This window comes from Hippoglossus hippoglossus, chromosome 22 (assembly GCF_009819705.1).
Source record: "Hippoglossus hippoglossus isolate fHipHip1 chromosome 22, fHipHip1.pri, whole genome shotgun sequence".
In the NCBI taxonomy this organism is placed as follows: Eukaryota; Metazoa; Chordata; class Actinopteri; order Pleuronectiformes; family Pleuronectidae; genus Hippoglossus; species Hippoglossus hippoglossus.
Window position 1 is genome coordinate 4,056,259 of NC_047172.1, and position 17,123 is coordinate 4,073,381.

Consider the following 17,123-nt stretch of genomic DNA (forward strand, 5'->3'; position numbering starts at 1 on the left):
GTTCCTCACTACTGGGACCTATGAAGATTCATTTAGAAATGAAAGTGTAAAAGTGGCTTAATGAAGGAATGATACCCTTAATCCAGAACACAGTGATGATGGATGTGATGAGACGAGGTGGCGTCATGTTGAATATGAAGAACCAGCTCCAGTCTCTGCTGTGCTTTGTGGATCAGAGGGAGGGACAGGAAGTGATGTGGAAAAATCAGATTGACACAGAGGTAACTTTCTTTCATTGAGGAAATACAGCACAACTTAACACTGTTGCCTCCACAAAAGAGGTTATGTTTTCACTGCTGTCAGCTGGTTGGTTGGTTTGGCAGAAAAATTAAGTTTTTTATCGCTTTCTTTAATATTGTGGGCGATGGGCTATTGTTTGGTTGCAGCCAAGTTGTGTGTTCAAGTGCTTTTAGTGGGATTTTGGAAAATGAGCCTTTTTTTTTTACATTATCACTGATATCCCATGAAAATATTCAAGCATAATTAGGGGATTGATATCTACAAGTGTGTGCGGCTTAATTGTCATGAGCAAAATTAGGTTGGTTAGAGATTATACATGTAGGTTTGAATACATTTTGGATTAATTCCTCCCTCGTTCCATTCAAGTAGGAATGTTTTCCTCCATGCTGTTATTTGCAGAGACGAGGTAATGATGTAAAACTCCCATGACAGACACGTTGACTGCAGGTGGCTGCTGAAGGTGTTTTTTCAAACCACAGTTGATAAAGAACAGCGTTTAGTTTTTGTGTTGTTCAAAGCAGATCTACCTCAGTGTGCATATCGAGCTGCACAGTAGTACACGGCACTGTGCTCAGACTCTATCAGGTCCACTATAAATAGAGAACCATTCTTTGCTTGGATTCCACTTAAATCTCCGGTGATATTGAAATGCTCTTTGTATAATTCTTCGTAGATTATTTGGCTGTAGTCCACATATCCGATGAGTTTTAGAGCGTGGTCTGTGGGTGACTGCTGGTACCACAGCATCCCTGTGTAGTCGGTCTGTCCGTGGGTACAGACGAGCTGCACAGCGTCACCAGCCTTTCTGATGAGAGCGGAGGGAGACTGGTGGACCTGAACCCCCAGAGAAATACCTGCTGTAAGCACAGAGGGACAGATCGACTGAAGAGGTGAAGGTACATACAGTTAAAAAGTCACTTCACAGTGAAGCAGCTGTTACCTGTGAGGAAAGAGCAAAAGAGAAATCTAATCATCATGATGAGATCTGAGTTTCTCTAAAGTCATGAATGAAAAGTGAAGGAAGAAGTGAGTCTGGTTTAAAGAGGAAGTGAACGTAACATAGACAAGAGGAGTGTCTCCGTGTGGTTCATTTATATACAGTCTGCCATTCACCTGATTCCTCTGAAGATGTGTTGCTTTTAATATATTTCATCACATTAGAAATTGCACTTGTCTGGTTTGAGTATAATACACAAAAAACTACAAAAAAAATAGATAAACTGTTGCATTAACTAATGATAATATATAATTGTGTCAAACAAAAATCCAACCACAAAAGCAGGTGTCTGGCAGCAGTGTATTCAGCGTCTCATTCAAAAGCATCCATGATAAAAGGTGCAGGGTTTTTGTTCAGTAGCGAGGGGATTTCTTTCAGTGTGCTTCTCTTGCTGCACAGTAGTAAACTGCACTGTGCTCTTTTCTGACTGCTTTGATTAGGAGAGAGCCATTCTTTGCTGTATCGCCTCTCAAATCTCCAGTGATTTCAAACTCCTTATCATAAGGTGCTTCCATTGTTGCATCTTGGAAATACAAATATCCGATGAGTGTCATAGCTGTGTCTCCTGGTGAGCGCTGGTACCAGAGCATCTGCCAGTAGTCAGTTCTATCATGGCTGCAAGAAATCTGCACGTTGTCACCAGGGTTTGTGACGAGGTCAGAGGGAGACTGACGGACGTCAAGACCCAGACAAACACCTAGAAGCAGAGAGAAGAAATAATCAGTGCTGACACTTTAAATGAAGTGGTATTCCTGAAGGGTTAAAGTGATTACCAATGAGCCAAGAAAGCAGGAATAATGTTGTCATGTTGACTCTGTCTGAATGAGCACCGACTGACTGTGTGTCAGAGTCCTCCGAATCAAATCATCATTTACATCTCATTCTATCGCTCTGTGTGTTAACCTGGAGAGTGTTTTTCTTTTGAGCACCAGTGCCACCTAGAGGAGGATGTAAAAGTCAGAACTTTGTAGTTGGTGGTGCTGTTAACCTGAATTCTGTTATGTTGACAGATATTCCTTTTATTTTTGTCCACCACATTCAAATCCATCTCCTCTCATATATCCATGTTATCTCCTCTTCGGAGCAACGATAAGTGTTCAACCTCGTCTGACCTCATTTGTGGGGACTTTGATAATATTCGAAGAAATTTTGTGACTTGTCGTTGGAAAATTTTGTAAACAGTGAGAATAACAGAAAGTTAACTTAACAGTTTAAAGGTGAAGTTATTATAAGACTCCTGGACGGATGTGAGGAGGAATTACGATGATTTCATCGAGCTGACAGCGGTTGAGGAGGCGGTGGCTCATCACCTGTGATGCTAACTTCAAACATGAAGCAGACATTTTGTTTCTGGAACCATCTGCTGCTCCTCTGGACTTTAGTGGGTAAGCTAAGATTAGCCTCTCTGCTAATGGTCCACCATTAATAATAATAATATATAATAATAAACTTTATTTATACAGCACCTTTCATACTTAAAATGCAACTCAAAGTGTTTACAATAAAATAAAAGACATAAAATAAGATGGATCAGTAAGAACAGGCACTAAAACAAAGAGTTAGGATAAAAGCATAAAACTAGAAAAAGATATAAAAAGTCACTGGTGTTTGAAATAAGGATAAAATTAATTAAAAGTAGAAACCATAGAAATCTATCTCGAGTTGTTTATATTGTCCCAACAACAGAAAGCTGCTTCCCCAAACCTTTTGTAGTTCATGGTCACTAATGGTCTCTTCAGTCTGACTCTGCTGCTGCTCCGGATTCATTCAGACAGAATTACAGCTTCATTTTAGCAAGACAATAATTTTCTGCTTGTGCCAACATGTGTTTTATGTCCTCGCTCGAACGAGTGTGTTTAAAAACAAGGTCCGAGCACATCAAGCTATTAAATCTGCACCAGAAGAACAGGGTTAGTGTCAATGTTGTGTTTCACATGTGTGAAAGTTGTCGTGCTGTATGTTTCTGAAGTGTACTTGGTTATGACTTGTTTAGCTCACATTAGATCGACCTATCAGCTGTCATCGTATGATACAAATGATCCTGATGATGTCATGCAGCATAAAAAAGTTTTGGGGTATATTTACAGTCCATGCATCACCGCTCCAACGCATCATTTAAAATTTTTGTGATTAGTTTAAGTGACACTCTGAGTTGATAATGAGTTGTCAGAACAGTAGTTTAACTCCTTTGAGCCAACAATTCCACCAGCCTACCTCATAGCATCTGCACCCTGCCAACAGGAACAGGGCTTTTATTGATGGAGTGACATTAAACCACATCACTGTGTACTGGCAGCGCAGAAATACACAGCTGAATCTGCTGGATCCGCACTGCGAATGATCAGAGCTCCTGCAAGGACGTTCTCCCTTGTAATCTCAAAGTGTTTATCTGACTGCGTCTCATAGACGGGATCACTGCCGGAGTAGCCGTATCCAATCAAGCTCATCAACCCTGTCTCTTTTTGGTGGTACCAGAGCATTACCAAGAGGTTGTTGTTGTTTTAAATGTAGTCGACACCAAAGTCACAGTATAAAAAAGCATTATTAAATTTGCTGTATGAAGTTAACAACACAGTTAAAAAGCTATTTTTACTCACATGGAAATAAGAGCAGGAGAAATCCAATCGCAGCTGGAGACGTCCTCCATGTTTCTGCTGCTGCAGAAGAAACGCAGCTTCCTCCAGTGAGAGTCTGTGAAACGACACAAGTGGCTTATCATGCAGATGCTCAAATCTCATGCACAGTAAAACCATCAGGGCTTTTAGTAAGGGAGTCGAATTGAACCACATCACTGTGTACTGGCAGCACAGAAATAAACAGCAGTGTGTGACAGGTTTGCCCTGTTAATAACTAGCTCTCCTGTTGTGGTGCTTTCTCTGCTCAGCTTGAATTGTTCTTTGAAATGAGTCTCATAGCTTTGGGGGCTGTTTGCATATCCGGACCCAATGAGGGTCAAAGACAGACGGTCCTGTTTCTGCTGATACCAGAGCATATATGGAAGGCTATTATCATTGTGACTGCAGTCGATCTGGACCACAGTGTTCTCCTTCACTATCTGGGGAGGAGACTGTTGAAAAGTAACAGCGCTCACCTGACCTGTGGGGGAAAAAAAGCAGATTTATAAAATATTATTGATTCTGAGCAAAAAAACAAATATCAGAGTTTCATAGACGAAAAAGAAAAATAGAAAATGAGTATTCATGAAATTAAAGACAAAACTCTACATCTTACAATAAAAACCGATGAAGAGCAAAACAAATGTTTGCACAGGTGAAGGCATCGTGAAGAACTGATGTGAGGAAAGCGCTGCTCTGAGAAGAATAAGGCTGTGTGTGTGTGTGTGTGTGTGTGTGTGTGTGTGTGTGTGTGTGTGTGTGTGTGTGTGTGTGTGTGTGTGTGTGTGTGTGTGTGTGTCACGGTAAATTCATCACCACATCCTCACGACAGCAGCTGTAATTCATGTGCTGTGCCTCCATCTGTTGGTTGACTCTCTTCCTCATTCACCTGCCACACTCAGACGCGTACAGCCAGGATCTTGGTCTCAGTGACCAGAACCATCCGGATTCCTGATCCGACTCCATCGATTAGAAACTAAATTAACGTGATTGTCAGTTTGTGTGTGAAGAAAAGTGATAAAGTGATGCCATGATATAAAACTGTAACTGTCCAAAAAGTGGAAGAAATACTGTAATATTAACTTTAGGTCATAGCGCCCACCCCTACCCCCTGTCACTGCAACAGGTCACTTGACTCAAAATATAAAGAGGAATAAGAGTATTGAATTAGACATTGTTTTGCAAAAACTTTAGGGATATTTTGGGGCGTTTATATTTTACTGTTTAATTATAAACTTTATTAGAAAACAAATACAAGCAAATATAAAGAACATGTATTAACAAAACAACTTAATTGTTTCTTGTGTGTTTTCTGGAGTCTGATCCGCTGTGTTTCTCTCAGCTTTGAAGCTGTGTCGTGGTTTTTCGTGCTGTTATCTGCTGCATCGTTTATGGAGGTTTTTGAACGACGGCTCTCTCCGTCTTTATTACTGTGTATTGTTGCTGCTCCAAAATATTCTCCGCTGTCCTCAGGGTGCTTCAGGTTCTTGATTTGAAGAAAAGCTGTTTTCCTCCATTTCCACTCACATTGAAGCGGCTCGAAAAATCTGGCTCAATATTGGGTGAATCATAAGAAACATAGCCAATCAGCTTCAGGGAACTGTCTCCTGTTGAGCGCTGGTACCAGAGAATCGTGTCATAGCTCGGGATTTGATGTGTTAATCTCATGTTGACTTCTCCATTTGGTTTCATCAACAGGTCGGCTGGAGTCTGAAACACTGGTTTTTCATTACTGAGGTAAACACCTGTAAAGAGAGAATTCAGGCTCTAACTTCTTGTTACTAGTGGTTAAAAACATTTAGTGCACTTGGAATAAATTCCAGGGAAAGCAGCAGTAAGGAATATGCAATCAATGAAAGTGAACATAAATATTACATCTCAGTTCCTCACTACTGGGACCTATGAAGATTCATTTAGAAATGAAAGTGTAAAAGTGGCTTAATGAAGGAATGATACCCTTAATCCAGAACACAGTGATGATGGATGTGATGAGACGAGGTGGCGTCATGTTGAATATGAAGAACCAGCTCCTGTGTAGTCGGTCTGTCCGTGGCTACAGACGAGCTGCACAGCGTCACCAGCCTTTCTGATGAGAGCGGAGGGAGACTGGTGGACCTGAACCCCCAGAGAAATACCTGCTGTAAGCACAGAGGGACAGATCGACTGAAGAGGTGAAGGTACATACAGTTAAAAAGTCACTTCACAGTGAAGCAGCTGTTACCTGTGAGGAAAGAGCAAAAGAGAAAGCTAATCATCATGATGAGATCTGAGTTTCTCTAAAGTCATGAATGAAAAGTGGAGGTAGAAGTGAGTCTGGTTTAAAGAGGAAGTGAACGTAACATAGACAAGAGGAGTGGCTCCATGTGGTTCATTTATATACAGTCTGCCATTCACCTGATTCCCCTGAAGATGTGTTGCTCTTAATTTATTTCATCACATTAGAAATTGCACTTGTCTGGTTTGAGTATAATACACAAAAAACTACAAAAAAATAGATAAACTGTTGCATTAAATAATGATAATATATAATTGTGTCAAACAAAAATCCAACCACAAAAGCAGGTGTCTGGCAGCAGTGTATTCAGCGTCTCATTCAAAAGCATCCATGATAAAAGGTGCAGGGTTTTTGTTCAGTAGCGAGGGGATTTCTTTTAGTGTGCTTCTCTTGCTGCACAGTAGTAAACTGCACTGTGCTCTTTTCTGACTGCTTTGATTAGGAGAAAGCCATTCTTTGCTGTATCCCCTCTCAAATCTCCAGTGATTTCAAACTCCTTATCATAAGGTGCTTCCATTGTTGCATCTTGGTTGTACAAATATCCGATGATTGTCATTGCTGTGTCTCCTGGTGAGCGCTGGTACCAGAGCATCTGCCTATAGTCAGTTCTATCATGGCTGCAGGAAATCTGCACGTTGTCACCAGGGTTTGTGACGAGGTCAGAGGGAGACTGACGGACGTCAAGACCCAGACAAACACCTAGAAACAGAGAGAAGAAATAATCAGTGCTGACACTTTAAATGAAGTGGTATTCCTGAAGGGTTAAAGTGATTACCAATGAGCCAAGAAAGCAGGAATACTGTTGTCATGTTAACTCTGTCTGAATGAGCACCGACTAACTCTGTGTGTCAGCGTCCTCCGAATCAAATCATCATTTACATCTCATTCTATCGCTCTGTGTGTTAACCTGAAGTGTTTTTCTTTTGAGCACCAGTGCCACCTAGAGGAGGATGTAAAAGTCAGAACTTTGTAGTTGGTGGTGCTGTTAACCTGAATTCGGTTATGTTGACAGATATTCCTTTTTATTTTTGTCCACCACATTCAAATCCATCCTCTCTCATATATCCATGTTATCTCCTCTTCTTGTAAAGTAGGCCTGTCACTTTTTATTTTAAATTCGTAGCAACGATAAGTGTTCAACCTCGTCTGACCTCATTCGTGGGGACTTCGATTATATTCGAACGATATAATTATAAACTTTATTGTAAAACAAATACAAGCAAATATAAAGAACATGTATTAACAAAACAACTTGTTTCTTTCTTGTGTGTTTTCTGGAGTCTGATCCGCTGTGTTTCTCTCAGCTTTGAAGCTGTGTCGTGGTTTTTCGTGCTGTTATCTGCTGCATCGTTTATGGAGGTTTTTGAACGACGGCTCTCTCCTTTATTACTGTGTATTGTTGCTGCTCCAAAATATTCTCCGCTGTCCTCAGGGTGCTTCAGGTTCTTGATTTGAAGAAAAGCTGTTTTCTCTCCATTTCCACTCACATTGAAGCGGCTCGAAAAATTTGGCTCAATACTGGGTGTTTTATAATAAACATAGCCAATCAGCTTCAGGGAACTGTCTCCTGCTGAGCACTGGTACCAGAGAATCATGTTATAGTTCGGGATTTGATGTGTTAATCTCAGGTTGACTTCTCCATTTGGTTTCATCAACAGGTCGGCTGGAGTCTGAAACACTGGTTTTTCATTACTGAGGTAAACACCTGTAAAGAGAGAATTCAGGCTCTAACTTCTTGTTACTAGTGGTTAAAAACATTTAGTGCACTTGGAATTAATTCCAGGGAAAGCAACAGTAAGGAATATGCAATCAATGAAAGTGAACATAAATATTACATCTCAGTTCCTCACTACTGGGACCTATGAAGATTCATTTAGAAATGAAAGTGTAAAAGTGGCTTAATGAAGGAATGATACCCTTAATCCAGAACACAGTGATGATGGATGTGATGAGATGAGGTGGCGTCATGTTGAATATGAAGAACCAGCTCCAGTCTCTGCTGTGTTTTGTGGATCAGAGGGAGGGACAGGAAGTGATGTGGAGAAATCAGAATGACACAGAGGTAACTTTCTTTCATTGAGGAAATACAGCACAACTTAACACTGTTACCTCCACAAAAGAGGTTATGTTTTCACTGCTGTCAGCTGGTTGGTTGGTTTGGCAGCAAAATTAAGTAAAGCTCTTCATCGCTTTCTTTAATATTGTGAGATGGGTCATATTTTGAGAGATGACACTGCAACATTAGGTTGTTTAGAGATTATAAATGTTCGTTTGAATACATTTTGGATTAATTGCGCCCTCGTTCCATTTAAGTAGGAATGTTTTGCTCTATGCTGTTATTTGCAGAATCGAGGTAATGATGTAAAACTCCCATGACAGACACGTTGACTGCAGGTGGCTGCTGAAGGTGTTTTTTCAAACCACAGTTGATTAAAGAACAGCATTTAGTTTTTGTGTTGTTCAAGGCAGATCTACCTCAGTGTGCATATCGAGCTGCAGAGTAGTACACGGCACTGTGCTCAGACTCAATCAGGTCCACGATAAATAGAGAACCATTCTTTGCTTTGTTTCCACTTAAATCTCCGGTGATATTGAAATGCTCTTTGTATAATTCTTCGTAGATTATTTGGCTGTACTCCACATATCCGATGAGTTTTAGAGCCTGGTCTCCTCTTCTTGTAAAATCGGCCTGTTACTTTTTATTTGAAATTCGTAGCAACGTTAAGTGTTCAACCTCGTCTGACCTCATTCGTGGGGACTTCGATTATATTCGAAAAAAATTTGTGTCTTGTCGTTGGAACTTTATTTTTTAGAAAATTTTGTAAACAGTAAGAATAACAGAAACTTAACTTAACAGTTTAAAGGTGAAGTTATTATAAGACTCCAGGACGGATGTGAGGAGGAATTACGATGATTTCATCGAGCTGACAGCGGTTGAGGAGGCGGTGGCTCATCACCTGTGATGCTAACTTCAAACATGAAGCGGACATTTTGTTTCTGGAACCATCCGCTGCTCCTCTGGACTTTAGTGGTCTAAACTAAGATTAGCCTCTCTGCTAACGGTCCACCATTAATAATAATATTATATAATAATAAACTTTATTTATACAGCACCTTTCATACTTAAAATGCAACTCAAAGTTCTTTACAATAAAGTAAAAGACATAAAATACAATGGATCAGTAAGAACAGGCACTAAAACAAAGAGTCAGGATAAAAGCATAAAACTATCAAAAGATAGAAAATGTCAATGTGTTCGAAATAAGGATAAAATTAAAAGTAGAAACCATAGAAATAGCTCTTGAGTTGTTTATATTGTCCCAACAACAGAAAGCTGCTTCCCCAAACCTTTTATAGTTCATGGTCACTAATGGTCTCTTCAGTCTGACTCTGCTGCTGCTCCGGATTCATTCAGACAGAATTACAGCTTCATTTTAGCAAGACAATAATTTTCTGCTTGTGCCAACATGTGTTTTATGTCCTCGCTTGAACGAGTGTGTTTAAAAACAAGGTCCGAGCACATCAAGCTATTAAATCTGCACCAGAAGAACAGGGTTAGTGTCAATGCTGTGTTTCACATGTGTGAAAGTTGTCATGCTGTATGTTTCTGAAGTGTACTTGGTTATGACTTGTTTAGCTCACATTAGATCGACCTATCAGCTGTCATCGTATGATACAAATGATCCTGATGATGTCATGCAGCATAAAAAAGTTTTGGGGTATATTTACAGTCCATGCATCACCCCTCCAACGCATCATTTTAAATTTTTGTGATTAGTTTAAGTGACACTCTGAGTTGGTAATGAGTTGTCAGAACAGTAGTTTAACTCCTTTGAGCCAACAATTCCACCAGCCTACCTCATAGCATCTGCCAACAGGAACAGGGCTTTTATTGATGGAGTGACATTAAACCACATCACTGAGTACTGGCAGCGCAGAAATACACAGCTGAATCTGCTGGATCCGCACTGCGAATGATCAGAGCTCCTGCAAGGACGTTCTCCCTTGTAATCTCAAAGTGTTTATCTGACTGCGGCTCATAGACGGGATCACTGCCGGAGTAGCTGTATCCAATCAAGCTCATCAACCCTGTCTCTTTTTGGTGGTACCAGAGCATTACCAAGAGGTTGTTGTCATTGTGACTGCACTTGATCTCTACCCTGGCTGCTTTGTTGACTATTCTTGGAAGTGACGGCTCGAACCTCACACTCTGTGTTTGATCTGGTGGGGAAAAAAAACACTCAAATTTTAAATGTAGTCGACACCAAAGTCACAGTATAAAAAAGCATTATTAAATTTGCTGTATGAATTTAACAACACAGTTAAAAAGCTCTTTTACGTACATGGAAGTAAGAGCAGGAGAAATCCAATCACAGCTGGAGACGTCCTCCATGTTTCTGCTGCTGCAGAAGAAACGCAGCTTCCTCCAGTGAGAGTCTGTGAAACGACACAAGTGGCTTATCATGCAGATGCTCAAATCTCATGCACAGTAAAACCGTTAGGGTTTTTAGTGAGGGAGTGGAGTTGAACCACATCACTGTGTACTGGCAGCACAGAAATAAACAGCAGTGTGTGACAGGTTTGCCCTGTTAATAACGAGCTCTCCTGTTGTGGTGCTTTCTCTGCTCAGCTTGAATTGTTCTTCGAAATGAGTCTCATAGTTTTGGGCGTTGTTTGCATATCCGTACCCAATGAGGGTCAAAGACAGACGGTCCTGTCTCTGCTGATACCAGAGCATAACTTGAAGGTTATTATCATTGTGACTGCAGTCGATCTGGACCACAGTGTTCTCCTTCACTATCTGGGGAGGAGACTGTTGAAAAGTAACAGCGCTCACTTGACCTGCGGGAAAAAAAAGCAGATTTATAAAATATTATTGATTCTGAGCAAAAAAACAAATATCAGAGTTTCTTAGACGAAAAAGAAATATAGAAAATGAGTATTCATGAAATTAAAGACAAAATTCTACATCTTACAATAAAAACCGATGAAGAGCAAAACAAATGTTTGCACAGGTGAAGGCATCGTGAAGAACTGATGTGAGGAAAGCGCTGCTCTGAGAAGAATAAGGCTGTGTGTGTGTGTGTGTGTGTGTGTGTGTGTGTGTGTGTGTGTGTGTGTGTGTGTGTGTGTGTGTGTGTGTGTGTGTGTGTGTGTGTGTGTGTGTGTGTGTGTGTGTGTGTGTCGGTAAATTCATCACCACATCCTCACGACAGCAGCTGTAATTCATGTGCTGTGCCTCCATCTGTTGGTTGACTCTCTTCCTCATTCACCTGCCACACTCAGACGTGTACAGCCAGGATCTTGGTCTCAGTGACCAGAACCATCCGGATTCCTGATCCGACTCCATCGATTAGAAACTAAATTAACGTGATTGTCAGTTTGTGTGTGAAGAAAAGTGATAAAGTGATCCCATGATATAAAACTGTAACTGTCCAAAAAGTGGAAGAAACATCGTAATGTTAACTTTAGGTCATAGCGCCCACCCCTACCCCCTGTCACTGCAACAGGTCACTTGACTCAAAATATAAAGAGGAATAAGAGTATTGTATTAGACATTGTTTTGCAAAGACTTTAGGGATATTTTGGGGTGTTTATATTTTACTGTTTAATTATAAACTTTATTATAAAACAAATACAAGCAAATATAAAGAACATGTATTAACAAAACAACTTAATTGTTTCTTGTGTGTTTTCTGGAGTCTGATCCGCTGTGTTTCTCTCAGCTTTGAAGCTGTGTCGTGGTTTTTCGTGCTGTTATCTGCTGCATCGTTTATGGAGGTTTTTGAACGACGGCTCTCTCCGTCTTTATTACTGTGTATTGTTGCTGCTCCAAAATATTCTCCGCTGTCCTCAGGGTGCTTCAGGTTCTTGATTTGAAGAAAAGCTGTTTTCTCTCCATTTCCACTCACATTGAAGCGGCTTGGAAAATTTGGCTCAATAGTAGGTCTTTTATAAGAAACATAGCCAATCAGCTTCAGGGAACTGTCTCCTGCTGAGCGCTGGTACCAGAGAATCGTGTTATAGTTCGGGATTTGATGTGTTAATCTCAGGTTGACTTCACCATTTGGTTTCATCAACAGGTCGGCTGGAGTCTGAAACACTGTTTTTTCATTACTGAGGTAAACACCTGTAAAGAGAGAATTCAGGCTCTAACTTCTTGTTACTAGTGGTTAAAAACATTTAGTGCACTTGGAATAAATTCCAGGGAAAGCAACAGTAAGAAATATGCAATCAATGAAAGTTAACATAAATATTACATCTCAGTTCCTCACTACTGGGACCTATGAAGATTCATTTAGAAAGGAAACTGTAAAAGTGGCTAAATGAAAGAATGATACCCTTAATCCAGAACACAGTGATGATGGATGTGATGAGACGAGGTGGCGTCATGTTGAATATGAAGAACCAGCTCCAGTCTCTGCTGTGCTTTGTGGATCAGAGGGAGGGACAGGAAGTGATGTGGAGAAATCAGAATGACACAGAGGTAACTTTCTTTCATTGAGGAAATACAGCACAACTTAACACTGTTACCTCCACAAAAGAGGTTATGTTTTCACTGCTGTCAGCTGGCTGGTTGGTTTGGCAGCAAAATTAAGTAAAGCCACATATCCGATGAGTTTTAGAGCCTGGTCTGTGGGTGACTGCTGGTACCACAGCATCCCTGTGTAGTCGGTCTGTCCGTGGGTACAGACGAGCTGCACAGCGTCACCAGCCTTTCTGATGAGAGCGGAGGGAGACTGGTAGACCTGAAGTCCCAGAGAAATACCTGCTGTAAGCACAGAGGGACAGATCGACTGAAGAGGTGAAGGTACATACAGTTAAAAAGTCACTTCACGGTGAAGCAGCTGTTACCTGTGAGGAAAGAGCAAAAGAGAAATCTAATCATCATGATGAGATCTGAGTTTCTCTAAAGTCATGAATGAAAAGTGGAGGTAGAAGTGAGTCTGGTTTAAAGAGGAAGTGAACGTAACATAGACAAGAGGAGTGGCTCCATGTGGTTCATTTATATACAGTCTGCCATTCACCTGATTCTCCTGAAGATGTGTTGCTTTTAATTTATTTCATCACATTAGAAATTGTACTTGTCTGGTTTGAGTATAATTCAGAAAAAAATGCAAAAAATAAATAGATAAACTGCTGCATTAACTAATGATAATATATAATTGTGTCAAACAAAAATCAAACCACAAAAGCAGGTGTCTGGCAGCAGTGTATTCAGCGTCTCATTCAAAAGCATCCATGATAAAAGGTGCAGGGTTTTTGTTCAGTAGCGAGGGGATTTCATTCAGTGTGCTTCTCTTGCTGCACAGTAGTAAACTGCACTGTGCTCTTTTCTGACTGCTTTGATTAGGAGAGAGCCATTCTTTGCTGTATCGCCTCTCAAATCTCCAGTGATTTCAAACTCCTTATCATAAGGTGCTTCCATTGTTGCATCTTGGTAATTCAAATATCCGATGAGTTTCATAGCTGTGTCTCCTGGTGAGCGCTGGTACCAGAGCATCTGCCTGTAGTCAGTTCTATCATGGCTGCAGGAAATCTGCACGTTGTCACCAGGGTTTGTGACGAGGTCAGAGGGAGACTGACGGACGTCAAGACCCAGACAAACACCTAGAAACAGAGAGAAGAAATAATCAGTGCTGACACTTTAAATGAAGTGGTATTCCTGAAGGGTTAAAGTGATTACCAATGAGCCAAGAAAGCAGGAATACTGTTGTCATGTTGACTCTGTCTGAATGAGCACCGACTGAGTGTGTGTCAGAGTCCTCCGAATCAAATCATCATTTACATCTCATTCTATCGCTCTGTGTGTTAAGCTGGAGAGTGTTTTTCTTTGAGCACCAGTGCCACCTAGAGGAGGATGTAAAAGTCTGAACTTTGTAGTTGGTGGTGCTGTTAACCTGAATTCTGTTATGTTGACAGATATTCCTTTTATTTTTGTCCACCACATTCAAATCCATCTCCTCTCATATATCCATGTTATCTCCTCTTTGGAGCAACGTTAAGTGTTCAACCTCGTCTGACCTCATTCGTGGGGACTTCGATTATATTCGAATGATATAATTATAAACTTTATTAGAAAACAAATACAAGCAAATATAAAGAACATGTATTAACAAAACAACTTAATTGTTTCTTGTGTGTTTTCTGGAGTCTGATCCGCTGTGTTTCTCTCAGCTTTGAAGCTGTGTCGTGGTTTTTCGTGCTGTTATCTGCTGCATCATTTATGGAGGTTTTTGAACGACGGCTCTCTCCATCTTTATTACTGTGTATTGTTGCTGCTCCAAAATATTCTCCGCTGTCCTCAGGGTGCTTCAGGTTCTTGATTTGAAGAAAAGCAGTTTTCTTTCCATTTCCACTCACATTGAAGCGGCTCGTAAAATTTGGCTCAATACTGGGTGATTCAAAATAAACATAGCCAATCAGCTTCAGGGAACTGTCTCCTGCTGAGCGCTGGTACCAGAGAATCGTGTCATAGCTCGGGATTTGATGTGTTAATCTCAGGTTGACTTCCCCATTTGGTTTCATCAACAGGTCGGCTGGAGTCTGAAACACTGGTTTTTCATTACTGAGGTAAACACCTGTAAAGAGAGAATTCAGGCTCTAACTTCTTGTTACTAGTGGTTAAAAACATTTAGTGCACTTGGAATAAATTCCAGGGAAAGCAGCAGTAAGAATATGCAATCAATGAAAGTGAACATAAATATTACATCTCAGTTCCTCACTACTGGGACCTATGAAGATTCATTTAGAAAGGAAACTGTAAAAGTGGCTTAATGAAGGAATGATACCCTTAATCCAGAACACAGTGATGATGGATGTGATGAGACGAGGTGGCGTCATGTTGAATATGAAGAACCAGCTCCAGACTCTGCTGTGTTTTGTGGATCAGAGGGAGGGACAGGAAGTGATGTGGAGAAATCAGAATGACACAGAGGTAACTTTCTTTCATTGAGGAAATACAGCACAACTTAACACTGTTACCTCCACAAAAGAGGTTATGTTTTCACTCCTGTCAGCTGGTTGGTTGGTTTGGCAGCAAAATTAAGTAAAGCCACATATCCGATTAGTTTTAGAGCCTGGTCTGTGGGTGACTGCTGGTACCACAGCCTCCCTGTGTAGTCGGTCTGTCCGTGGGTACAGACGAGCTGCACAGCGTCACCAGCCTTTCTGATGAGAGCGGAGGGAGACTGGTGGACCTGAAGTCCCAGAGAAATACCTGCTGTAAGCACAGAGGGACAGATCGACTGAAGAGGTGAAGGTACATACAGTTAAAAAGTCACTTCACAGTGAAGCAGCTGTTACCTGTGAGGAAAGAGCAAAAGAGAAATCTAATCATCATGATGAGATCTGAGTTTCTCTAAAGTCATGAATGAAAAGTGGAGGTAGAAGTGAGTCTGGTTTAAAGAGGAAGTGAACGTAACATAGACAAGAGGAGTGGCTCCATGTGGTTCATTTATATACAGTCTGCCATTCACCTGATTCCCCTCTGAAGATGTGTTGCTTTTAATTATTTCATCACATTAGAAATTGTACTTGTCTGGTTTGAGTATAATTCAAAAAAACAAAAAAAAAATAGATAAACTGTTGCATTAACTAATGATAATATATAATTGTGTCAAACAAAAATCAAACCACAAAAGCAGGTGTCTGGCAGCAGTGTATTCAGCGTCTCATTCAAAAGCATCCATGATAAAAGGTGCAGGGTTTTTGTTCAGTAGCGAGGGGATTTCTTTCAGTGTGCTTCTCTTGCTGCACAGTAGTAAACTGCACTGTGCTCTTTTCTGACTGCTTTGATTAGGAGAAAGCCATTCTTTGCTGTATCCCCTCTCAAATCTCCAGTGATTTCAAACTCCTTATCATAAGGTGCTTCCATTGTTGCATCTTGGTAATTCAAATATCCGATGAGTTTCATAGCTGTGTCTCCTGGTGAGCGCTGGTACCAGAGCATCTGCCTGTAGTCAGTTCTATCATGGCTGCAGGAAATCTGCACGTTGTCACCAGGGTTTTGACGAGGTCAGAGGGAGACTGACGGACGTCAAGACCCAGACAAACACCTAGAAACAGAGAGAGAAATAATCAGTGCTGACACTTTAAATGAAGTGGTATTCCTGAAGGGTTAAAGTGATTACCAATGAGCCAAGAAAGCAGGAATACTGTTGTCATGTTGACTCTGTCTGAATGAGCACCGACTGACTCTGTGTGTCAGAGTCCTCCGAATCAAATCATCATTTACATCTCATTCTATCGCTCTGTGTGTTAACCTGAGAGTGTTTTTCTTTTGAGCACCAGTGCCACCTAGAGGAGGATGTAAAGTCAGAACTTTGTAGTTGGTGGTGCTGTTAACCTGAATTCTGTTATGTTGACAGATATTCCTTTTATTTTTGTCCACCACATTCAAATCCATCTCCTCTCATATATCCATGTTATCTCCTCTTCGGAGCAACGTTAAGTGTTCAACCTCGTCTGACCTCATTCGTGGGGACTTCGATTATATTCGAATGATATAATTATAAACTTTATTAGAAAACAAATACAAGCAAATATAAAGAACATGTATTAACAAAACAACTTAATTGTTTCTTGTGTGTTTTCTGGAGTCTGATCCGCTGTGTTTCTCTCAGCTTTGAAGCTGTGTCGTGGTTTTTCGTGCTGTTATCTGCTGCATCGTTTATGGAGGTTTTTGAACGACGGCTCTCTCCGTCTTTATTACTGTGTATTGTTGCTGCTCCAAAATATTCTCCGCTGTCCTCAGGGTGCTTCAGGTTCTTGATTTGAAGAAAAGCTGTTTTCTCTCCATTTCCACTCACATTGAAGCGGCTCGAAAATTTGGCTCAATACTGGTGATTCAAATAAACATAGCCATCAGCTTCAGGGAACTGTCTCCTGCTGAGCGCTGGTACCAGAGAATCGTGTCATAGCTCGGGATTTGATGTGTTAATCTCAGGTTGACTTCACCATTTGGTTTCATCAACAGGTCGGCTGGAGTCTGAAA

The 17,123-nt window shown here is 40.8% G+C and overlaps 1 gene segment (V, D, J or C); it reads right to left on the reverse strand.

Moving 5' to 3' along the window:
• Positions 1 to 622: 622 nt before the first annotated feature.
• On the reverse strand, positions 623 to 1,254 carry LOC117755666. The segment is given in 2 exon segments: positions 623 to 1,097; positions 1,181 to 1,254. Coding segments are annotated over 2 exon segments (366 nt in total).
• Positions 1,255 to 17,123: the final 15,869 nt, after the last annotated feature.